The 27,127-nt window shown below is 37.3% G+C and overlaps 2 protein-coding genes across 2 annotated transcripts in view; one reads left to right on the forward strand and one right to left on the reverse strand.

Moving 5' to 3' along the window:
• LOC121373234 (lengsin-like) overlaps positions 1 to 17,529 on the reverse strand; it is a 33,565-nt gene extending 16,036 nt beyond the window's left edge. The window contains exon 1 of the mRNA XM_041499744.1: positions 17,401 to 17,529. The gene's annotated coding sequence lies outside the window, so the exon portion shown is untranslated. The remainder of the gene's footprint in view (positions 1 to 17,400) is intronic.
• Positions 17,530 to 19,532: 2,003 nt separating this feature from the next.
• The window catches only part of LOC121373922 (tyrosine-protein kinase HTK16-like), a 35,058-nt gene continuing 27,463 nt past the window's right edge, over positions 19,533 to 27,127 (forward strand). The window contains exons 1-2 of the mRNA XM_041500782.1: positions 19,533 to 19,746; positions 20,627 to 20,794. Coding sequence (XP_041356716.1) covers positions 19,533 to 19,746; positions 20,627 to 20,794 — 382 coding nt within the window. The remainder of the gene's footprint in view (positions 19,747 to 20,626; positions 20,795 to 27,127) is intronic.

Genomic DNA, 27,127 nt, shown 5'->3' on the forward strand with positions numbered 1-27,127 from the left:
CAGATAATCACAAAATAAAAACAATTCACTGTTTATCAAAATAAAACTGTGTGTTGGGTTTGAATTTTGTACCACAGCCAGCTGTTCACTATATGATAATATCTGCTACACTTAGGACCTCTCAAATTATTACGGCTGTTAGACTTGATAATGAGAGAATGAAACAGAAAATAATGTTTTAAATGCACACTTCATTAACAGAACTATGGTGCAAACGAGGATATTTTTGAAATTGGACACATTCGCTTCTGACAATCAGGTCTGAAACCAAAAATTCCTATTTTCAGAGATCTTATTCACTTTCAGAGTAAACGTATTGACATTTTAATCATGATTGGATCCATTTACTAATAACATAATAACATACAAGTAAACACAATAATATGTAAATGGAAAATGAAATCAACTGCATAAACGTTTTAGATAATTTGACTTCGTTTCGCTTATAGTCCCATTATATCCCCCGCATTGGTGGTGCATGCATATATTATGAAAATACGTGCCATTTGATATTAGGTCGGACATTGGTATCATGTTCAAATGATATGATAAATGTGAAATATGTAACTTAACATTACGTGATTAAACTTCAAACAGCATTAAAGGGGCTATATGTGCTAAATGTATTTAAAACACTACCATGTTCATGTCATACATGTATTTGTACATGCGCCTGTATAACTATCGATGTTCGCCATTATAACTTCGCCTATTGTCACGTGTCATGACTCAGGAATCCAGTACAGTGGAATTACATATCTTAAAAATATAGCGAAAAGAAATGTGTGTAGGATTATTCTGTTCGTCAGTAATAATAAGTGAGGTTTCTATATTTAGTTTCAAACTTGTGGGTAGCTTGATTTTACACTGTGTAGCATATATAGTGATGGGGCGTTACTTGAGAAGTTGCCCCTGAGCTACCCCGTGTTTGTTATATATGGGTTGGATGTGCACTACTGAACACTTGTTTATCATATGATCAACATTCTTTGTTTAGTTTCAGAATTGTGGGTCTAATCTGAATATTGAGCTGATCTCCGAATTTGGACCTTTAACGGGGCGTCACGTCCAGATAAAGTCTTGAGCCACCCTAGACTTTACACATTACCAAAGAACATGCACTATAGGATGGATCTGTAGAATTTCATAAACTTTCTATGTTCAGTTTCAGAGCTGCGTGACTGCAAACGAGTATGGTGTAATTATACTGTAGCGAAAAGAAATGTGTGTAGGATTATTCTGTTCGTCAGTAATAATAAGTGAGGTTTCTATGTTTAGTTTCAGAATTGTGGGTAGCTTGATTTTACACTGTGTACCATATATATGGGTGGGACGTTGAAAGTTGCCCCTGAGTCACCCCGTGTTTGTTATATATGGGTTGAATGTGCACCGCTTAACACTTGTTTATCATATGATAAACATTCTATGTTTAGTTTCAGAATTGTGGGTAGCTTGATTTTACACTGTGTACCATATATAGTGATGGGGCGTTATTTGGGAAGTTGCCCCTGAGCCACCCCGTGTTTGTTATATATGGGTTGGATGTGCACTACTGAACACTCGTTTATGATATGATAAACATTCTATGTTTAGTTTCAGAATTGTGGGTCTAATCTGAATATTGAGTTGATCTTCGAATTTCGACATTCAATGGGGCGTCAAGTTCATATAGTGTCTTGAGCTACCCTACAATCTTCATATTTCCATAAAACATGTATTATAGAATTTATCTGTAGAATTTCCTAAAACTTCCATATTTAGTTTCAGAATAGTGTGACTGCAAACTAGTGTAGTTATTCTGTGTACCATACATAGGGGTGGGACGTTAACTTGAAATTTGCCCCAGAGCCACCCCGTGTTTGTTATTTATGTGTTGAATGGGCACTGCTGAACACCTGTTTATCATATAATAAATATTCTATGTTTAGTTTCAGATTTTACACTATGTACCATGTATATAGACGGGGTGTTACGTTGGAAGTTGCCTCTGAGCCACCCCGTACTTGTTATATTTGGGTTGGGTGTTCATTAGTGGACACTTGTTTATCATATTAATAACATGCTATGTTTAGTTTCAGAGACTCGCATAATACAATTTTTATTCCTAATATATGATATTGACGATACCGAAAAACACTCTGGTAATAACCTCTCTCGCTCTCTCTCTCTCTCTCTCTCTCTCTCTCTCTCTCTCTCTCTCTCTCTCTCTCTCTCTATATATATATATACTCTTCAAAAGAAGAAACGCAAAACCACATTGTCGTAACATTTGGAGAATTGATTTAATTATTGAATGGTGAGTCCGATAATTACCAAATGTTGCAGGATTGTTCACAATTCACTCTAGTCCATTGTGAATAAGTGATAGGACACACCACCAAGGTCAAGGTCATCTGGAGTCAATACCGGGTGTGGCCTCCACGTGTGTTGACAACTGCCTGGCACCGCCTGCCCATTGAAGCAACCAGAGTACGGATGACGTCCCGGGGGATGGTGGCCCACTCGGCCTGCAGGGCTGCTGCCAGCTCGGGCAGGGTCTGGGGCTGTGGTTGTCGCTGTCGGAGGCGTCGGTCCAACTCGTCCCATAGATGCTCAATTGGGTTCAAATCCGGTGATATCGATGGCCAAGGAAGGACATTAATGTTGTTGTTCTGTAGGAAAGCCGTTGTGAGACGTGCTGTGTGAGGCCTGGCGTTTGTCATGTTGGAACACTGCGTTGGCGTTGGCCATAACTGGAACGATGTGTGGCCGGAGGATCTGGTCAATGTAGCCCTGTGCATTCAGGTTGCCCTGCACGTGGACCAGGTCAGTTCTGCCAGTGTGTGAGATGGCTGCCCACACCATGACACTACCCCCCGCCGAATCTGTCCACTTCCTGCACGCAGTTTGCCGCATAACGTTCACCACGACGCCTATACACGCGACATCTTCCATCATGACGTCGGAGCAGAAATCGAGACTCGTCACTGAACCACACCTGTCTCCATCGCAGTTGAGGCCATTGTCGATGAATCTGGCACCACTGCAGTCGGAGTCAACGGTGTTGTGGTGTTAAGATGACACCTCGAACTGGACGTCTGGCACGAATTCCTACCTCACGTAGGCGGTTCCGTACGGTCTGGTCGGATATCCTGCGCAAACCTGGTATTGCTACGGCTGTGGAGGTGGCAGTAGTCAATCGTTCCCGAAGGTGGCGTACCCGGATGTAGCGGTCCTGCCCGGGGGTAGTGACCCGTGGTCGACCGGATCTAGGGAGGTCACGTGTTGATCCATGTTGCTGGTAACGGTCCCACAGTCTGGAGATGGTGCTTGGGGACACATGGAATGCCCTGGCAACGGCCGTTCTGGATTCGCCTGCGTCTAGTCGGCCGATGGCATTGTTTTCTCTGCGGTTCACTGAGACGTGGCATGTCCTGGATTGTCAACTGTCGGCCAGATACAGAGGCCAGGCAAGCGAACACCCTGCACTTTTATACTGTCGGTGTTCATGTTGCACGTGCAGTCAACGCACGTGCAGTGGTGACATGGTTTGCACGTGGCTGCATTTTTGCGAATATTCACATTTTGGAACTTTATTGTACAGTAGCTGCGTTTTATCGAATGTAACCGTGGGAATGTGTTTGGGACATGCAATGACCTTATATTCACAAAGCATGAACCGGTAGGAAACATAAAATCGGAGTTATAACCCATTTGTACCCTTTTGCGTTTCTTTTTTTGAAGAGTATATATATGGATGGGGCGTTACGTGGGAAGTTCCCCTTAACCATTAGATGTGAACTAATGAACACTTGTTTATCATATCATAAACATTCTATGTTCAGTTTCAGAATTTTGGGTAGCTTGATTTTACACTGTGTACCATGTATATGGATGGGGCGTTAGCGTGAAAGTTTCCCCTGAGCCACCCAATATGTACTATATATCGGTGGGATGTGCACTACTGAACACCTGTTTATCATATCATAATAATTATGTTTAGTTTCAGATGTGTGCGTATGTTGTTGATTATTTTGCTATATAATCATTTTGTTTTGTAGAGTTCGGCGAGACTTAGCTCTGTGCTTTATTTCCGAGCCTCACTAGATTATTTTACATCCCTAAGCCACCCTCGATTCACCATATTATCATAGGACATACACCTAAATGTGTATCGTAGATTTTGAAGAATGTTGTATAATTAAGAAAAAAAACCTGAATGTTGAATGTTGTTCTATTAGAGCAATATTCAATATCGAATGTTGAACGTTGACTATCGAACCAACTTCAGCTTCCCCGACTTTATGGACTTCTCTGTTTGCTCAACTAGCGCGATATTTTATCGCCAAATAAAAGACCTACAAGATAACTTTCCGCTACCGCTATTGTGGACGCTAAAAAATGAAGACCCCCTACGATGATGACTTAGACGCCATCTTTCGTATCAACGTAGGAGATACGAATAAAGACGTGACAGTCGCGAAAACTAGGGACATATATGCAGTTCTGCTATTACGAACTCACAAAGACGCATCGTTTAAGTCCAAATGGGAAACCATTTTTACTGAAAACATAAACTGGAAAAATGTTTGGCAAACACTAAATTCTGGATTAATTGAAAATCATGATTTTGACTTAATTTATAAAATGATTAGAAATGTAATTGCAATTAGAAAACATCTATATGATTGGAAGATTGAATCCACTCCACAGTGCCTTGTGTGCGACGGAGTGGACTCAGTCTTACACGCCTTTTTTTCACTGGAACAAAACAAGATTATTTATTTAAACAAATTGAACCTATTTTCAAAAACTCTTTTTGGCCACAAATTCAGATTAAATCCATACACTTAAGAATACACTGTATGAATGGCGTAGCGCGTTAGCGCGAAGCCATTCATACTAAAGTGTGTAAAGCGGTTTTGCGTTTCATACTAGCATGAAACTCAAAAATATTCACGTTCAATTCTTATAATTCCAAACACATAACCATGTCATTAATGTAAACCTCTTTAAAATAAAAAAGTGAACTCTATTTTCCAACTATTTACTATTTTATTAACACGAAATTCATACTCAACATTAGCGGAATGCCTATGGTAGTTTCGGCTTTTTCCGTCAATAGCCGAATGAGAGAATGACAATGTTACAATCATTAATACAATTCATATTAATTTTTTGCATTAAATATCAATACCAAGTAGAAACATTTTGAATTCACTAGAAACATATAACGTAAGTAATTTTAATAACTTTTAACCTGTAATAAAAATGTCTGAAGCGATCTATTTTGTATGGTATAATTTATATGTGAAGCGGTTGGTGTGTGAATATTTAACTACGAACTGTGGATGGGCGCCATTTTTTGATTACTGTCCAGATTTACAAATTACGACGTTGAAATTACAGTTATAAAATATTTGAGTGCATGAAAATTCCATGTGTTGATAGATTTGACATTGAGAAAGTGGTTTCAATGTTTCCGGAAATGGATGAAACAGGTGTGTCGCGAGTTTCTGTGTTTACTGGCCTTGTAATTGTGGAAGTGGCAACACAGGATGGTTTTGGCATGTGTGACTTCAAGTGGTGCGACACAAGTATTCGTGACATTTGACAGTGCCATGCTGATGTTTCGTTTTTGTAAAGTGGAACATTCTCTGTTGTAGCTTCGAATTGAAGCTTCGTTCCTGTGTCCCGACATGTACATGATATGCCTAGTTTCAAAACCCGAGTCGTTTAAAGATTGGATCGCAGTGGCTATGTGTTGTGTACCGTGTACGTCATACTACAATGCCGTTGAATGCGCGTTACTGCTAATGGTTGGCATGAACTGACTGGATTTTGTTTTTGAAATCGCTTTTGTAAAAGACCAAATTCCATTGGAATTATACACTTTTTTTGGATCGACAAAATAGATTTTTAGCTGTGGGATTTCGAATTCACTATAAACATGTAACGTAAGTAATTTCAATAACTTTTAACCTTTAATAAAAAATGTCTGAAGCGACCTATTTTGTATGGTATAATTTATATGTGAAGATTTTTAGTTGTTTACAAGTTTGACGGCAGACGATTACTGTTTGATGTCTAAAAATAGAATCTCAAGGCAATTCCTCGGGGATTCCTTTGTTGACATAATTCATAAAGTAGTTCCGGCTATATAGCCAAAAATAGTGCTAAACTGAGATTCATGGTGCTATGAATGCCAGTTTTTATCATCACGTGATACGAATTTAACCAATCCAAGGGTTTATAATAAAGGGATTTTTAGAGATTGGAATTATAATTAAATGATTTTTGGAATCAAACATAAAGTTGGCAACTATGCGTCGAACTTGGGAATTCTTCTCTGGAGTAAAGCAATACGGGTAATTTGGACTGCACGTAAATTATTAGAGGGAAATAAGCCATGCAATGAAATGGCACTTTTCAAACATTTAGTGTATTCAAGGGTCGAAACTGAATACTAGTATTTTACTGCATTAGAACGGCCTAATAGAAGAGAAAAATTATTGAAACACTGGTGCTTAGAAGGGATCGTTGCCTCATGCAATGACGCCTTCGACATTACATATCAGCTGTGATAATTAATGGTCAAATATGCACAACATGTAGAAAAATAGGCCTGGACCTCCCGGCCTGTAGCTTTGGAGGCCAGGCCCGCAAACCAGGTTAGAATCTTGTAAATCATTTTTAATCAACATACACTAAATATATTAAAAGAAAACAAAAACGCAAGCATACACTAAATAATTTATTATAATACAAGCACAAACACTCCTATGTACATCTTTATATTTTAACATTCAACGAGAACCTGGTTAATTGTATATAGACCTAGGTAGAGATTTTTCATTAATAAATGGGGTACCGGGCTTGTCCGGTGTTGCCTGAAAAGAAAAAAAAAGAAAAAAAAGGGAAGCGAACACAAGGTAGGCCCCTATGTGAATATCTTTCCATTTAGGCCGACCGTTCAAAATTGCGACTAATTGACTTCATCAAAAATGACCGGCCTCGGTGGCGTCGTGGCAGGCCATCGGTCTACAGGCTGGTAGGTACTGGGTTCGGATCCCAGTCGAGGCATGGGATTTTTAATCCAGATACCGACTCCAAACCCTGAGTGAGTGCTCCGCAAGGCTCAGTGGGTAGGTGTAAACCACTTGTACCGACCAGTGATCCATAACTGGTTCAACAAAGGCCATGGTTTGTGCTATCCTGCCTGTGGGGAGCGCAAATAAAAGATCCCTTGCTGCCTGTCGTAAAAAAGAGTAGCCTATGTGGCGACAGCGGGTTTCCTCTAAACAAATCTGTGTGGTCCTTAACCATATGTGTGACGCCATATAACCGTAAATAAAATGTGTTGAGTGCGTCGTTAAATAAAACACTTCTTTCTGTCATCAAAAATGCGCATCCATTCTCTTTCGTTTAATCCTACGGGACATTTCAAATTCCATAGCACCATAGCACCCTCCGCCTGCTACCGGCTACGGTCGGACTGCTGGTGCTCCCTTGCACCTGCCAGTGCAGGCGGTCCCTCCTCGTACCCACCCCATACCTTTCCTGTCCTGAGCCCCGTTCCACGAAGTGCTCGTATTTCAACTCGATTTATAACCATCATTGTGTGTTTACATCTATATATATTTATATATTGTTTGTCCCATCCTCCTACCAAATTTTTTTTTTTGTAAATAATTTCAGTTTTGGTTTTACTTAAGAAGAATTTTTTTTTTTAAACTATTTTTGTGTGCAGTTTAGAAAACAATTGCTTAGAAATAAATAATTTGTAGTAAATTTCATAGTACGAAAAAGGCGTTCCCTGTGGGAAGAACTATAGCTAGAACTACCTACGTTAAACACTCTTGCCGTGACAGTGTTTATGAGAAGGTAAAAAAACCCAACAACAACAACAAAAACCCCCATTAAAAAACAAACAAAATATTTTAGTAATAAAAAAGTGCGTTACGTAATGTTGTTCAGTACACCCATCCCATGTAACGCTACATAACGTTTGTACATACATCCACCCACACCAGTAAGCGTTCACACATAGTTTACTATCTTAATAATGCTGTATAAATATTATTTTATAAAATAATATTTTATTTATATAAAAAAAAATCTTTACATTTTTTATGTACCAGTAAGACATTTCAAATATTAATTTTGGAAAAGTTTCATGTCTATTTTTTTTATAACTGTAAATAGTGAAAAATTGTCAATTGGGTTAACTTCAGTAATATGTCTTGTATTTGAGCTTTTTGTGCCTTCTTCAACAACCCCGATCAGGCCCATTATATCGATTGATAAATTTTCTGAAATAAGTAGCGTAACAATCAAAAGTCACGGTTGCAATACACTGTTTTAAAGTTTTGACGGCAAAATACTTCAAGTTTACATAACTGGGGAGCTGTCTCTTCGTCATTATCATGAAATAAGAAGTAAGACGCCATATTGGTTTTTAGTCTACGACAGGTAGGTAGGAACCTGTCGTAGGATCTACGATGTATTTACGATATTTTGGAATTTCGAAAATACGCTACATTTGCCGCAGTCGTTTACGACGGATTTACGACATATCGTGGCTAAGATGGCTTCGAAAATATGGGCCCTGGACAGAGGAGTCGGCCGAGGCCGGCACTTGCGCCCAGGACAGGCTTGCGCTACAACAGCTTGCTCTGAATGTGTACGTTAACCAATTTTGTCCTTGTCCTTGATGTATGTGAAGTTCTGTATATTTATCACAATTTTTTGATATAACTTAATAACTGGATTAATTCTTGACAAAAAAACTTTGAGAGGGGTTACAAGTTCATAACCTTTACTCAAATAGGGCGGGACGTAGCCCAGTGGTAAAGCGTTCGCTTGATGCGCGGTCGGTCCAAGATCGATCCCAGTCGGTGGACCCATTGGGCTATTTCTCGTTCCAGCCAGTGCTCCACAACTGGTGTAACAAAGGCCGTGGTATGTACTATCCTGTCTGCGGGATGGTGCATATAAAGGATCCCTTGCTGCTAATAAAAAAGATTAGCCCATGAAGTGGTGACAGCGGGTTTCCTCTCAATATCTGTGTGGTCCTTAACCATATGTCTGACGCCATATAACCGTAAATAAAATGTGTTGAGTTCGTCGTTAAATAAAACATTTCCTTCCTTCGTCTTGTCCCTAAATCCAAATTTTGTGATAAATCCTTTTATCATCCATTAAAGGCTTTTGTAGGAGATATCGCTGGCACTATAATTTGCGATATTCTCCGCAGGAGATATCGCTTCTTATAATCTTGATTGGTCAAATTTTAATCACAAGACAATGTTGTGTTACGTCACTGTGTTTGTTTCAGCGCTAAACCTACCATTAGTGACGTCATGCCACTGCCGTTCTGCTAGTTAACGAGTTACCGCTGACATTCAACCCACATTACTGGCGTTGTTTGCAACTGTCGCAAATGAAAAGAATGATAATGGATCATAAAAAGAATACTCCCATCGTGTCTTGTGATATCATAATTTATCAGCACTCGTTGATAAAAGTATAAAATCCTCGGCAAGTCTCGGATTTCTGGGGCGGATCCAGCTGTTCTAATGGGGGGGGGGGGGGTCCAAGACAAAAAGGGCACCATAGTCCTTATTTAGTCATTTTGTTTGTTTCTTGTTTATGCATAAGTTTTGCATCCAGTTCCGTATGTGGAATGTTTATATGCAATACAGTTTTTATCTTTTATCTTTATCTAACATTATGAAAAGCCACTATTGAAAAATTACACACGGTTCACATGGACCATAATATAATAGTGCTACAACAGGGACGCTGGCAGACGTATTCTAAAGTGTTCTATACAATGACAGAATAAATAAATTTGTAAAAAACCTAAAAATCCTAAATAAAAGGGGCACTTCTCAAATTTTAGGGGGGGGGGAGAGGGTCCGGACACCTTGGACCCCCCCCCCCCCCCCCCCCCAGATCCGCCCCAGGATTTCATACTTTTATCAACTCGAGCTGATAAATTATGATATCACAAGACACTCGGGGTGTATCCTCTATACAGTTAACAATGAAACTGATATTATATCGTAAATGTACTGTACAGGCAGAATGTGTTATTTACGACGGCGAATATTTGTTATGACGTCAGCCTCAAGAGGACTTATGACGTCACTAACATTTGGGATTGACGAGTAAATAAAAAACCCAGTTGTTCATAGCCGAGAGCGGGGGGCCGTGAATCCATTCAGATAAATGTAAGCATTGATTTTATTAAGAAAACAATACATTGTCCAGGCGAGACCTGAGGAAATTAATTATTATCATTTACAATTTAGGCCTACAGTAGTTCATTTTTACACTTGTTACAGAAATTTGACAGCCTCAGACAGGGTCAAGGTTAATAGACCAGTTTTTATTTGAATGTGCCGAAGCATTGTAATAATATACCGGTAGCTATTGTCCGAAACTAAATTGTTAACAACTACGAAAAATTACTCTCCTACCTTTAATTGCCGTTAGATTTCCTCCAAAGTTTGTCCAGAAACAAATCTTGAAAAAACCATTACAATGACACAGATTCCACATACCAGATGCTAACCATGTCATCTATATCGACTTCGCTGAGAGCGCATAGGGAAAAAAGCATGTAATTTTGTATCAGCTGCAATTTTGACTTTTTATGGAATATTCTTCAAGAGGGGTGAAAGGATAGGACTTAATCTAAAAACGTCATAACATGTTATGATATAAAAGCAAACGTGATGACGTCATATTATTTTTTGTTTTTGTTATTATTATTATTATTATTATTTTAATGATACCACTAGAGATCATCGATTTCATATTAATTGTGTCACATACTTTGGAGGCTTTCACCCCTCTTGAAGAGTTTTCCATAAACAAACAACATGGCAGACGGCAGAAAACTGCATGTATTTTTCCCTATGCAATCTCAGCAAAGACAATATCGGCGACATCGTTGCAGTCTCGTGTGTGGAATCTGTATATTTGTAGTGGGTTTATTTGCGATTTGTGTCTGGACAAACTTTGGAGGAAATCTAACGGCAATTAAAGGTAGGAGATTAATTTTTTGTAGTTGTTAACAATTTGGTTCGGACAATAATTGTTTAATTTGAATGACCTCAGTATTCCAATGATGCCACTTTGCATCTCCTTACAATAACCATAAACTGGGTACATGACGTTTCCGTTTTAAGAATGCCGGAACAATTCCTATACATTCTTTTGTATACAATACATTTCCTTACACTGGTTATCATTGAATGTATACATGCAGTTTATATTTACAGGTATGTAATATAGGTCGCCATGTATATTGTAAGAATATAGAAGAGGGCCTCGTAAGTTGTGCCCAATTCTTTTGTTCTTTGTACAATAAAATATGTTTGCAATCAATCCTATGCAAAATTGCTCTGGAAAATGTTTTGTTTGAACATGAGGCCTCTACTAATGCATCTGAATGTATTTGGAGAAGAGCTTGTGAATAGTTCTTCAGTCGTAGATTTACGTTTACATGTAAAATTAGACGTATGATGTTTTGTTATGGGCCGAGGACCAATATTCTGAACAGGCCCGTACGCAGGTGGGGGGGGGGGGGTGCGAGGGGGTGCGTACACCCCCATAGTCTGCCGAGGTCCGTCCGTGGATGTGTAAAAAATATATTTGACATATTTTGAGACAAAGAAACATTTCAAATTTACTTCCCAGAATGCACGAAAATGCATCTCCAGCATTCATGCCTCCAGACCTCCCTAGCAACTTCGGCCCTTTGGGTCGTCGATTTCGCCCCCCCCCCCCCCCCTCCAATATACATTTCTGCGTACGGGCCTGAAATTCACGAAAAGGTACAGAGTTACATCTACGACTAGCACTTGCGTCTGCCGTGGATTTAGTTTACGTGCAAGAAGCACCTGTGAACTTAACTCATATGGACGTAAATCTACTATTGTAACTCTGACCGGAGAATTTTTTTTTTTTTATTTTTTTTTATAGAAACCATGGCTACCAGGTAAATAACAAATGCGCAAAACGCATTTTCGTTTGTCGTCTGCTAACAATAACATCGCGAACGGCAAACCATGGCATTTTGGTATCGGTGAGAATCCGCGTTTTGGTACAAACTTTAGAACGTACTTAAAAAGGAAAAGATAACTCAGGAGAAATGTGGCCGAGTCTAAAACAACCGTTCGGTCACACACAAAAACAAATGTTCAATCCGTGAGCGTTCGCCATTGCGAACTGCTTCACTATTGGAAATGCTGTCATTTCCAGCAAATAATAGTAAATAATGGCGATCCTGCTTGATTTATTACATGTACTCGACTTACGTGCAGCGTTAGTAATTGTAACCGGAGGCACTCGTATTTTTTTTTACGTCTAACTTTACACGTAACTTTACGTTGTTTCGTGAATAGCTCGTCAGTCGTAGATTTACATTTACGTGTAAAACTAGACTAACAATGTTTTGTGAATATGGGTCCAATTTTTATTTTAAAGTGGCGAAGCATTGTAATAATATACCTAATTTTGAATTTGAATGACGTTATTATTCAGTGACGTTACTTTGCATCTCCTTACAATAACAATAAATTCCAATGCAAAATTGCTATTGAAAATGTTTTGTTTGAACATTACTAATGTACCTTAATATTTTTGAAGAAAATATGGTGATTAAAAAGTGTACCTTTTATGAAATATGGATTTCAAGTGAAATTACGGTAAGATATGCTTTATTTATTGTGTACGAAGCCAAAACAAGGGTGCGAAAAGTGACTGTCGTCGACCTTAGTCTACGAGTTACTTTATAGTTCGTCCCATCATTCTATCAGAATTAAGCCCACTGTAAGAGAAAATAATAAATAATGGGTTACGGAAATGTGTGCAAGAGAATTGGATGAATAGTGTAACTATGTAGTATTCTACACAACAATATATAAGGAAGAACCACCACCGTTATGATTGGGACAGGTGTTACATGCTACCAAAGGATACGAGTAGAGTGTGTGACAAGCATAGAAAGGATACACTATAATATTTACATAATCACTACATTTGTTATGAAATTGCTCATACTAGGCACAAATAAATGATTTATCGTAATTTCTATTCATGCAGAAACAAGTAAAATGGGGGGGGGGGGGGAGGATTTTGGAGATAATTGCCCAATTTTCGAAAATGTACCACATAAATCTTATTTATTGACCGATTTCATTGATTTTTACGATTATAAATTTTGCGGTAATTACTATATGTAAGCATATATCATATTCACATAAGGAAGTGTGTTATTTTAATTTGCACACAATTGCAGTTTTTATAAAATATGCTTGTCACGCAAAAAGTTGCTTTTTTTCACAGATGTTGTCAACTTTGTTGCTAGGTATCTTTACTTCCGTTAGTGTGATTTGTCAGAACTTTGAAACATATATCAATTGGGTACATACAAATTAATTGACAACAAAGAACCATCAATATCACATTAATAGTCATTTTCAGAAGCTGAAATATACTGGAGACAAGAAAATTGAGTCTTATTTGCACCAGGCCCTATGCAGAAGGAAAAGTTAAACCCCTTTTACCTTTACTTTTTAAACCAATTCGTTTACTACTCTTCACTTCAAATCGCATGCAATTTCGTGACTCGGGTGACTGCAACACATTGTAGAACGTTTTACAGTCGAGATAGTTTCAGCGTGAAACAAGTTATAAAAAATTAGTGTTTTTGTTTAGGATTCAATGAAAAACCAGTTAAAGTGTTCTTGAGCACATTCCATTCAGAACACGTCACTGGTTTTCAGCTTTCACTTTCAGCAGAAGGAAATGTTTTAATTAACGACGCACCTTTCAGCTGAAGGCCTGGAAATAATTGTTTGGCGGTGCTTGTCGAAATGGCCTGTTATAAATGAAAATGTGACTGTCACTAAATGTTAAAATAATGTTACTGTTGTCCTTTATTATTCATGTACTGTTACATGTACTAGTAGGCCCTACGTACAAGTGTTCATGATGCAGTAAATCTCCTATAAACAGTAGTCTAAACCCACGTGCCAAATTGGACCCAAATAAGTTTGATGGGTATCCAGTTTACAGGGCGATTGACGTAAAAGTCGTTGTTGTATTCTGTTCACTATTAAATATGGAAAAAGTAATAAAATTGTGAAATAAAAACTACAATCAAATGTGGATAAAATTATGCAATTTATAAGCACGTAGCTTGGGGGATGGGAGGTGGGTGGGTGCGTTTTCATTATCAAACAAGTGACGTTTTGTCGAACTTCTGACATGTTGCAATTTCATTTCAAAATAAAATACAGTCGATATCTTTCCATGAGTCCCAGACGAAGGTTTACTTTGTTAAAGACACGTTAAAATCTCAACAACCAAATTAAAAAAAAACCCCAACATTTTATGATTTTTGTCCGGTCACTGCGGAAGTGTACTTTACTTACTTTAAAATAAAAGTTTCCATTTAACTTTAGTTGCTTAATTGACATTTTGTCAAAAACGCAACACAAGCTGTTCAAGTGAAGGTACCATAGAGTGACAAGGAACCCGAAGACTCGTCCAAGGTAATATTCTGCCGAAATGATGACTGCTACCTGCGGGATCATGTGGGTTCAGACGTACAGTTTACATTAAATAAACACAATGGAACCAGATAATTCGTCTACTGTTCAGTTTAGAAGGATAGGCCAAAACATTCATTTAAAGGATGCGTTGGTCGTTGAGCTATTCGCAACGCACAGGGCTTCATCGGGTCTATTAATAGACATGGGGAAACTTTTCCACGGAAAACACGGAAAGTATAAGCACGTGCATGATATGGGAAAAATAAAAAAACAAAAAACAAAACTAAAAAACAAAACGAACAACGACGACCCCCCCCCCCCCCCCCCCCCCCCCCCCACACACACACACCAAATTATTTTCTGGCAGAAAGCCTGAAGAGGAAAATGTGTTATGCAGCCCTCTGTATGGCGACCGATTTGGTCACATAAGCGGCCATGTTTTTCATTTGGCGACTGAAACATTTAGTACTATCTATATAAAAACACAAGTAGGCGCCATATGGCTCCTAGATGGAAAAGATAACATAGAGGGATGGTGTTATGTATGTAACTGCTTTGAGGTTTCTGACGCATGTATATTTTCTGGCAGAAACCTTGCTGTTTACTGGATGGTGTTATAGTTTCGTCAAATACTAGAATCATGTAAGAATGGATTCGTTTTACGTCCAAGTTTTGTTTTGTTTTTGTTTACATGAATTAATTGATTGGAATATATTTTGTCAGTACCATAACTGAAAGATGTAAAAATTTGAATATTATTTCCGTAAGTTAAAGTATCATATTTCCGTGTTTGTCGTTAACGATAGGACATAACTATGGAAATGCAATGTCGCATGTTGGAAAGTGCCAAAGATTTGCACATTTGTTCTATTAGCCCTTGTCAGAAACTACGCAATGCGCTAAATATAGTAACATACGTAAAGTTAGTATACGCATGCGTATGCCAAAACCGGAATAGGAAGGCAAACAAACGTGTTTATCTGCATGTAAACAACGGCAAATAAATCGTATTAATGGCAAATGGTAATAGAGGTATTTATTATTCCCATTGCCGAATTACACTGTATCCAGGCTATTTACCACTTTGGGGGTAAAACCGATAGTTGTCATGAGCGTCGTGAGTAGCTTCGTAGATGTGAATATCTGACGACTAACGTACATATTTCGTATCAGATGGTATAATGGCTGCGAAAAACTGTCTACTAACGTTTTCATCGAAATGGTTTAAGACCAAAAGCAATAAAACATTAACTTAGACAAAGTCTCCAGAGCCGCCTGTCAAGGGTTTTAACAACGCAAAATTAAAAGATTCATACAATAAAATAAACTTAATGGAATTTGTTAGCTACTTTTAACAATTAGAATTATAGGTAAATATTCAAACGGATTTCCAGTGATATTTTATTCACCACATATATGAGCATTTAAAATTTAATAAAATATGCCTCCCCTTCCCTCTAAAAACCAACAAAACCGCTACCTCACATACATCGAAACAATGAAAATGTAAACAATATGATGAACTAAATCATGTTGTTACAGAACGTAGCCTAACTCGGTCATCTTTATCACAACTCTAGTTTCCCCTTATCGTTTCAATAAAACATACAGTCATATAACTACTAATCAATGCTACATGTCTATCTACAATTTATTTATTATTTATTTATTTTATCGATTTATTAATTTATTTTATTTACGTTTCACTATCACTTGTATCAGTCACATACAACTTCATTTGAAATATCTGGAATTTACGAAGTTTAAAATTATTCTTTTTATTTACATGCATTTATTTATTTATTTATTATTCAATTTGTTTTCTTTGTTTGTTTCATTCCTGCTTCATTTAGACTTCACCATCAATTATATTAGTCATATACAACATCATTTGAAATATTTGGTATTTACGAAGTTTTAAATTTTTAAATTTATTTATTAAACCCTAATTCTTTTTCTTTCACCGTTTTAATTATTGTGGCTTAAATTCAGGCTTGGCCTGTTTACGTTTGTTGATTGCCCGTCGTCTGAGACATAGTACTTAATATGTTTGCTTCCAACATTCAAACGAAGTACCTTATGACTGCGCATAATAAACCCTCATGAGTTTATAATAAAGATACCATGTTGAGTTTGTAGCCATATTATCAAGTTGTCGGCTAGTCTATTGTCCGAACCAAATTGTTAACAACTACGAAAAATTACTCTCCTACCTTTAATTGCCGTTAGATTTCCTCCAAAGTCTGTCCAGACAGAAATCTTGAAAAAACCATTACAATGACACAGATTCCACATACCCGATGATAACTATGTCACCTATATCGACTTCGCTGAGAGCGCATACGGCAAAAAACATGTAATTTTGTGCCAGCTGCCATTTTGACTTTTTATGGATTATTCTTCAAGAGGGGTGAAAGGATATGATTTAATCTAACAATCATAACATGTTATGATATAAAAGCAAACGTGATGCCTTCATATTATTTATTTATTTATTTTATTATTATTGTTATTTTTTTAATGATACCACTAGAGATCATTGATTTCATATTAATTGTGTCACATACTTTGGAGGCTTTCACCCCTCTTGAAGAGTTTTCCATAAACAAACAACATGGCAGACAGCAGAAATCTGCATGCATTTTTCCCTATGCAATCTCAGCAAAGACAATATCGGCGACATCGTTGCAGTCTCGTGTGTGGAATCTATATATTTGTTGTGCTTTTTTTTAGCAATTTGTGTCTGGACAAACTTTGGAGGAAATATAACGGCAATTAAAGGTAGGAGAGTAATTTTTTGTAGTTTTTAACCATTTGGTTCGGACAATAATCTCTTCTAAATAAAACTTACGTTTCTTAGGCTACACTTTCTTGCTTCGAACACAAATATCTGTTTCTTACACACCCGTGTAGGAGATCTCCGTTGTGTATCAAAATCGTATACGACGTATGTTGGTGAACGTTTCTCAGAGTTCATGACCCAGGTTAGTGTTATTGTAAGGAGATGTAAAGTGACGTCATTGGAATATTGACGTCATTCAAAATCAAAATTAGCTGTATTATTACAATGCTTCCCGGCTGTAAAATGCACACTTTTAATCAATTTAATTTTCCGAGTGGTTGGCAAATGTTTTAGAGTGCCCTATTTTTAAGAAAAACTGATCTGCTAGTACAGTAGTGATTTGGTTATGACGTGGTATGTATGCTTAAAGCCACGTATCCATACGCCATGACCGAGTTAGGCTACGTTCTGTAACAACATGATTTAGCTCATCATATTGTTTACATTTTCATTGTTTCGAGGTATGTAAGAAATAGAATATTACATTTGTTTCCGTTTGATACCATTTATCTTAAAACTCGTTGTTTAAAAACGTATGCAACTCGCTTTCACTCGTTGGATACGTTTTTAACCAACTCGTTGTAAGCTTAATGGCATCAAACGGAAACTCGTGTATTATTCTCTATTTCTTACACACCCGTGTAGTAGATCACCTTTGTGTATCAAAATCTAATACAACGTATGTTGGAGATCGTTTCTGAGAGGTCATGACCCAGTTTAGTGTTATTGTAAGGAGATGAAAATGCTCGCTTTTCATGAATTTAATTTTCTGAGTAGTTGGCACATGTTTTAGAGTGTTCTATTTTTTTTAAGGAAAACCAATCTGTTAGTACAGTAGTGATTTGGTTATGACGTGGTATGTATGCTTAAAACCAATTATCCATACGCCATGACTCCGTTAATCCTACCGCACACGAGAGCTATCAGCTGAGCAAAAGTTACTCGAGACGTTTTACTCCGCTAATAGCTCTCGTTTGCGGGCAATTTTGCTGAGTTTTTCGTCTCTCGTGGTCGTGAGGAAAATATCTTTCGTGTTTGATATTTTTGGCCAACTGACCAATGAAAACACGAACATTGCGTTAGAGTGACGTCATCGCTACAGTCGTAAGCAAAGTGTCTGTTTGATACCATGTATCTTACAACTCATTGTTTAAAAACGTATTCAACTCGCTTTCGCTCGATGGATACGTTTTTAAACAACTCGTGTTGTAAGATAAATGGTATCAAACGGAAACTCGTGTATTATTCTCTTTGTAAATTCCATAGGAAAATCCTACTAGCAGGATATCACTCTTGTGACGTCACATGCATAGCTACATTGAAAAATCGTTTGATCTCTAGGTCATCGTACAGTGTGGCTGAACCAACAGATATAATAGTTTTTGAATCCCCCCTTAATTGTTATGGTATGCAGGATAAAGATAATAACTAGTTAATGACGTTGGATACCTGCTTTATCCTGTTCAAGCCGAATGAGAAATATCCCATTCTTACCTTCACAGGAAGACGGATATCGACATCATTAACTAGTTACTCTCTCTCTCTCTCTCTCTCTCTCTCTCTCTCTCTCTCTCTCTCTCTCTCTCTCTCTCTCTCTCTCTCTCTCTCTCTCTATATATATATATATATATATATATATACACACACACACATACATACATATACATATTACAGTAGTGTACAGGAAGAAACCCGACAACACCCTCTTTCAACAATGTTTTGGTTATATACGTAGGGACAATAGTGTCCAAACCTTCCAGATGTTAAAAAATTGATTATGTTTAATTTTTTTTTAATTATTGCTGTTATTGTTATTTTTTATTGATTCTTTAAAGTAGTGAATTGCAATACACACAATTAATTTTTTAGCGGGTTTCCTCTCTAAGACAATGTCAAAATTACCAAATGTTTGCCACCCGAATAGACAACTATTAATAAATCAATAATGTCGTTAAAGAAAAACAGACTTTTAAACTTTTTTGCAAATACACAAAGTGAAATATGTCATCTGAAATACAGTACGTATACCCAAATCATGTGATAAAGTAAAAATGTCCAAAACCAGGAAGTAATTTCAATAGGAAGAGGATGCAAAAATGTATAAATTGCTTTTTCAGAAAATTTATTTTATATTGGGAAACATGCATGAATACAAAGTTTATGTTGATGAAGACGAAACCATTTATGCGAATAATGAGATTGTACAACTTGCAAACGTTAACGAATTGCTGAAAACTCGGAGTCTCGATGAACTTCTGAGACAAGACGCTTTGGATGTGGAGAAGGCAGAAGAGAATGTAACTTGGTATCATGGGAACATATCAAGACAGTCGGCCGAGTCCATTCTTAAGGAAGGTGAATAATGATTTGCCGATATTTGTGAAAATGCATTTATATTCATTGATGTCCTGAGATTATGTGAGGTTAACCGTTATGTGACATGTTCTGGGTTATATTACATGTTCTGTGGTTATTTGACATGTTGAAGTTATATGACATTTTGTGAGGTTAACTGTTATGTGACATGTTGAAGATATATGACATTTTGTGAGGTTAACCGTTATGTGACATGTTCTGGGTTATATTACATGTTCTGTGGTTATTTGACATGTTGAAGTTATATGACATTTTGTGAGGTTAACCGTTATGTGACATGTTCTGGAATATGTGACATGTCCTGTGGTTATTTGACATGTTCTTTGATTGTGTGACATGCTATGAGGTTATATGACATGTTGAGGTTATTTGACATGTTGTGAAGTTATTTGATATGTTGTTTAATAGGTTAGCTTCCTGGTTGGCCCAGAACACAAGTGTCAACACTTAAGTTAACACATTAAAACACTGCATCATGATGATGTACACATATACTGTAACACGTTTAATAGGTTAGCTTCCTGGTTGGTCCAGAACACAAGTGTCAACACTTAAGTTAACACATTAAAACACTGCATCATGATGATGTACACATATACTGTAACACGTTTAATAGGTTAGCTTCCTGGTTGGTCCAGAACACAAGTGTCAACACTTAAGTTAACACATTAAAACACTGCATCATGATGATGTACACATATACTCTAACACGTTTTTCAATAAAATATTCATAAATTCATGTTTATGAGGCTAGATATGTCCGTGTCTTACTTTTGCTTTTAATTTTAAATTCTAGAAAAATTAAAATAAATCTTAAAATAAGTAAATATTTATGTTTGTATATAATTTTTAATTGAAGCAATTGAGAAGCAGGGCAGCAAAGACGGCCTCTTTCTGGTTTGGGGCAGAACCTCGTCGAAGAATGATTTCTCTTTGTCTCTCGTGTTCGACGACAGGATCTATCATTTCCAGATACACCAGGTGTTTGACGGTGTTTATCAGATGGAAGACGGGCGAGTCATCCATGGTAATGTGGTGCTTAAACTATGAAAACAACTGAACATTAATTTTATTCGTCTCACATAAATATAATATAAATATTATTATAGCTACCTTTATTTCACTTACATGAATATAATGTAAACATCATTATATCTACATTTATTCCAACACATTTTTGTTATGGCACTATGGAATTGAATATTTTTAATTATATGTGTGTGCTGAATGCAACTGCAGTCAACAGGGGATATGGGGGGCCTCCTCCAGAAAGAAAATGGGTTATGTTTAAGGTTAGGGTTAAGGAAATATACAGTAATGATGAGAGTTAATAATTTTGTAAAAAAAAGGTCAACTTACAAAAATAAAATCTGCAAAACATTTTGGGTATGGTGCCATACCCGTCTTATTCTGGCAGAAACCTTGTCCACCTACATGAATATAATGTAAATATCATTATTTATCATTCATTAAAGGCTTTTGAATTCGTTTAAGGAAAATGAAGCAAATAAAGTACAGTATTAAAGAAAAAAAGAAAGAAAAAGAAACATGCCATAAAGAAGGGAAAAAAAAAAAAAAAAAAAAAAAAAAAAAAATTAAAGACGAAAAAAAACCCAAAGAGAGAAGAATGATAACTGCGAGCTCGGTGATCGGAAAAGAGTAATCATTGCCAAAGAGCAATTAGTGAGACGGATCACGTGGGGTGAAGATGCTTTCTTCAGGAGTATATAGGCTTTTTTCAATCTTATTAGCCATTTCAATTTAACGCTATTTTCGCCGCTAATACGACGTGAAGAACAGATTGCCAGAGGAGGAACACTTTTTTATCATCCATTAAAAGCTTTTGTAGGAGATATCGCTGGCACTATAATCTTGATTGGCCAAATTTTAATCACAAGACAATGTTTTGTTACGTCACTGTGTTTGTTTCAGCGCTAAAACTACCATTATTGACGTCACACCACTGCCGTTCTGCTAGTTAATAAGTCTACCGCTGACATTCAACCCACATTACTGACATTGTTTACAACTGTCGCAAATGAAAAGAATGAAAATGGATGATAAAAAGACTCCCCGTGTCTTGTGATATCATAATTTATCAGCACTCGTTGATAAAAGTATAAAACTCGTGCTGATAAATTATGATATCACAAGACACTCGGGGAGTATCCTCTATATCTTTAGACAGCGTATGTAAACGACACAAGAATAAGCCACTTACAGCTAGTTTGTTATAATCCATAATGCAGGCCCGTAGAAACTGGGCAGCATTGGGGGTGGGGTTAGGGTGGCTGTGCATTCCCACGTGAGGACGAAAATATAAATGTTAGGTCCTACTCTATATATATACATAAAGATAATATGGCTTATGCCCCCCCACCCCCTCTCTCTCTTATACTAGACTAGATTCACGATTATATATTGTGTCCTCCCCACTTAAGATATCATTCCTAAAGGCCTGGTCCCAATTTCACAAAACATTGTAAACCACGTTTTGCACATAAATGTAAATCTACGACTAAAACACAGTTCTTGTTACTACTAACGGTTGTTTCAAGAATATATATTTAATTTTCGTTTATCCTTTTCATTTGTCCTTAAAATACTCCCTCTTAACCCAGCTAGCCATCCATTCAACCCACCTACTAACCATTCAACTCACTCATCAATTATACAAATCCAAAATCCATGTTTAGTTGATGGAATTGACGTAAATATGTTGATGTTGGTGGTGGTTTTCATGGGTACATAAAGAAAACATATATAATAAGGAGTTGTTAAAGGTAAATCACAACATGGTCTTTATAATTCAATTGATCCTTTTGTTCGTACAATTCTAACCAACAAGTGTAGATGAAATTTAACCAAAGATCGATGATGAAATTCCAACCATTTTCCAGCATCCGTCCATCCACCCATCCACCCATCCGTCCATCCATCATCCATCCATCCATCCATCCGTCCGTCTGGCACTCCATCCTCTATCAATCCATCCATACTACATCCATCCATCCATCCATCCGTCCGTCCGTCCGTCCGTCCGTATGTCTGTCCGTCCGTCCATCCATCCGTCCGTCCGTCTGTCCGGCACTCCATCCTCCATATACTGCATCCGTCCATCCATCCATCCATACATCCATCCATACATCCACCCAATCAGCAATGGATAGTGTCAGGTTCTAAATTTAATTATATATAGCATGTCAGATACTAATTATACACATGTGTAGAGAATATTTCGTCATAATTTTATACAGCTATAGTCTACCAGTTGACACTATATTCCGTTATAGACACAGCAAACATTTTGTGCAAGTGTCAGAGATCACTACACAATTGTAAGACATTAAGACAGTAATTGCTAATCAATTTTCAATCTACTAGAAATATTGATAATCAATATTTTAAAAACAAAATGTTCTCTGATGCAAGTATAGAGTGTTGTATTCTATATTTAGGCCAACAGAAATGAGATGTAATGTAGAGCATTAGCATATTAAAATATAAACAGAATCACGAGCTCAGCCGCAGTTAAATAGAAGATTAAATGATTGTACATACATCCGTCAGTAGTAAGAGGCCTGTATAGCGTCATGACCTACTTTCCGTGACCGTTACCTACTTTCCTGTTACCTTGATGACGTCACGACCTTGTCACGTGACCCGGCCCCGTCCTACTTATACCGGTCCCGTCCTACTGACCTGACTTTGACCTACTTACGACAGCCCTCAGAGTATAAAAAAGGTATTTTTCTAGTATTTTTCATTCGCTCGCCGAAAAGTCTACAGATCAGATCTACGTCCATTTTACTTCATATGATATTCACATTTTTGTGTCCTGTTGCACTCTATCTGGAACGAAGAAGATGGAATCGGGATATTCGAGCAGTGTTAGTAGCAGCAGCAGTAGCGAAGAGGACGACGTCTTGGTCTGCAAATGTTCAGAAAGACATACGATCAAAAAAGTAACTACCAAACAAGATGATAAGAAGAGTACTCATTATATGGATCAAACGGATGCTACACGCGAAATTGGGGATAGAATTGAAGATGGCGAACTCGTGGATGAACCCACAGATCAGACAGATGCTGGTCGTGAAACAGATCCTGACTATAATGTTTCCTACGATGCTGACGTCGAACGGATAGATGCAACTCGTGAGTACGCCACAGATGCTGCTTATGAGGATGACTAGTATCCTGTTCTGTCATCATCCCAAAATGAGACATTTCTATCCCCAGATGCTATGTCCGGTGACCCATCCAGATGAGGCAAAAACCAAAGGAACTTGCCAAAGCCGGTTTCGACTACAATGGAAACCACGATGCCGTCTTGTGCTTCTGCTGTGGTCTACGTGCCTACTGATGGAAGTATATGGATGATCCAGTGATGGAACATTACCGACTTTTCCCAAGATATCCACATGTGAACAATGTGTTCAGACATTAGATGTTTCAACCACGTGTGAGACACATGTATGTTTTTATAATAACTGTATATTTTGTCATATATTTTATGCACTACATTTTGAATCTGTTGTTTAGCAATAAATTTTGTGTTGTATGTTATTTATAAATAGCATGACTTTATGACCTATAGGTCAGTTGAAAACCATGTCTTGGTGGGAACGGTACCTCAATGAATTTACTTTACTTGATATATGTTTTTTGCAATATCCATAGCTAAAGTAGGGTAGTGTGTAATTGTGTCCTGCATGTGTCTCTCCAGTCTACAATGTGTCCCACTAGTGTAAATATGTGTCCCTGGGCTGGCTTAGTGGGGTCCTGGGTGGGAATTTTATAAATCATATGAGAGGGCAATTTCATTTATTTTTGGTACTTCTGTGTGGCAGACACAAATTCAAAAATTTAATGATAAAATAACATGGGAAAGTGACAGGAAGAAGGTATATAGGTATACAGGTTATATAGACTGCTTGTACAATGGTAAAAGGAGGCTGCTTGAAAAAAAAATCGTAACATAATAAATAGATAAATAAATAAGCAAAAATAAATAAATAAAAATAAATAAATAAACTATAAATTAATTAATTTTTAAAATAATAATAGAAATAATATAATTCTCCTCACTTGAGATACGAATGGCGTACCTTCAACACATGAGTCAAAGACGACACCGATTGAGCTATTTATCAAGGTCTGTTATTTAAACGATATATATATATGCGCGACGAAGTAGGTCGACCTGGAAGCTCTTCTGTATCTTTAATAGGTTACATCCACATATACTGACTAAAAACAAAATCACAATACACCTCGAAAGGCATACTAAAACTAGTCTTTCTTCCCTTAACAAAAATTCCTTTCCTCTCCTTAACGCATATGCCTTTCTTCTTCTTAACAAACACTCCTTTCTTCTCATTAACAAATATATATTTATTTCCCTATGATTAAAATAAAATAGTAAAGGCATATAAAAAATAAATATATGTATTCAGTTAATCTTTATTTTACAAGGAAGGAAATGTTTATTTACTCGACACATTTTAGTTACGGTTATACGGACATATGGTTAAGGACCACACCATTGGCGGATCCAGGGGGTGGGGGTGAATAGGGTAGCTAGCCACCCCCTCCCTTCCTGGGCATTTTTATTTAATGTTAATTCCAAACAAATTTAATGCATTTTACAAATTAATTGCAGTTGCTGTACTGATCGACATTTGCCATTTTTTTGCAAAATACGTTAAACATGACGTCACAGACATAATATTACGTTTGTAACTGTCATGTTTAATGCTATTTTACCGTAAACGTAATGTTATCAATTTTACTGATGACAGCCCACCTGCCAGTCTATTTTTGCAAGATTTCATCGCAGGCAAGTTCATCGTCGTATTTTATGTACTAAAATCATGTCCGATCCGTCCAAAAAGCGACGCAGGCAGAACACATTAGATTCCTTTGTTGCTAAGAAGTCTGTGGAAGAAAGTTCATCTCAGTGTAGTCTTGTTCAGCAAGTGCAGGCCTACATGATGAAATTATGCCTATAAATAGCGTGTCTCCTAATGACATTTGCACCATTTTCCTATCGCCTGGATAGCTAGGCCTAAGCGATGCTGAAAAGGTAAGCATGATGGATAATTGCTTGAAACCTGATGCATCATGCACGCTTCATAGCCAAATATATAAGGACAATAATGTGATTTTTCAGTCGAGATGGTTCGAGCAGCGCAGGTGGCTTGCATACAGCAATCATTCAGATTACAGAGGGGGTTGGTGTCTTTCGTGTGTTCTGTTCCTCAGTAATAACGAAAAGGAAAAATTCGGGGCTTTTGTAAACACTCCTTTTACTAACTACAACAAATCAAAGGAACTGATAGACAGTCACGAGACAAAAGAGTACCACAAGCGTAGCACTGAACGGTCATTGTGTATTCCATCACAACAGTGCAACATTGAAAATTGAATTGATGTTCAGATCAACCAATTAGCATAAAACTTAAAAAATGCACAGAAATATTTTTCGATTTTGCCGTATATAGTAGACGCAGTATTAGTATGTGCCAAGCAGCAGAAATATGCAATGAGGGCAACTTCAATGCAGTCTTGCGCCTTATGGCAAAATCTAATCCTGTACTTCATAATTAACTTGTATCAGGCCCCAAGAATGCATGGTACACGAGTAAAACTGTGCAAAATGAAGTAATTCATGATACAGCAACATTGATTCGGGACACATTTCGTCAGTGCCTTGAACAGTGTGCACACTTTTCTTTAACAGCGGATGAAACGAGCTCCCATGAGCGAGAAATATTATCTCTCCGCCTACGTTTCTTGGATATGACAGACCCATCCAAACCAGTAAAACGTGACGTTATATAGCTAATGTCATTCGAAATTGTTTAGATGTTCAGAAAGTCGATATAAAAAATTGTCGCGGTCAAGCATACGACACAACGGCGTCTATGAACTCAAACACAAAAGGGGTTCATGCTGAAATAGCAAAGTATGCACCTGATGGCGAGTATCAAGGTTGTTGTTTGCATTCCCTGAACCAGGTTATTTGTCATGTATGCAAAATTCCTCAAATTGCAAACATGATGGATTCTTGTCAAGAATTATTCAGCTTCTTCGACAATTCTCCAAAACGAAAACAATTCTTTGAAAAGATCGTTGATAACCTGGCCCTAAATGCCCCAAAAACCCAACAAAAACAAACAATTTGAAGAACATGTGCAAGACACGCCGGATCGAAAGAGACTGCTATTGAAACGATCTATGACTTATATGAGTTTATTGTAATAACCCTGAACGAGATATGCTAGCCTTAGTGTGACGAAACTCTGTACCCAAACAACGAGTTATGGAACTGGGATTCTTCAACAATGGTTAAGGC

This window comes from Gigantopelta aegis, chromosome 1, assembly GCF_016097555.1.
Source record: "Gigantopelta aegis isolate Gae_Host chromosome 1, Gae_host_genome, whole genome shotgun sequence".
NCBI classification, from domain to species: Eukaryota; Metazoa; Mollusca; class Gastropoda; order Neomphalida; family Peltospiridae; genus Gigantopelta; species Gigantopelta aegis.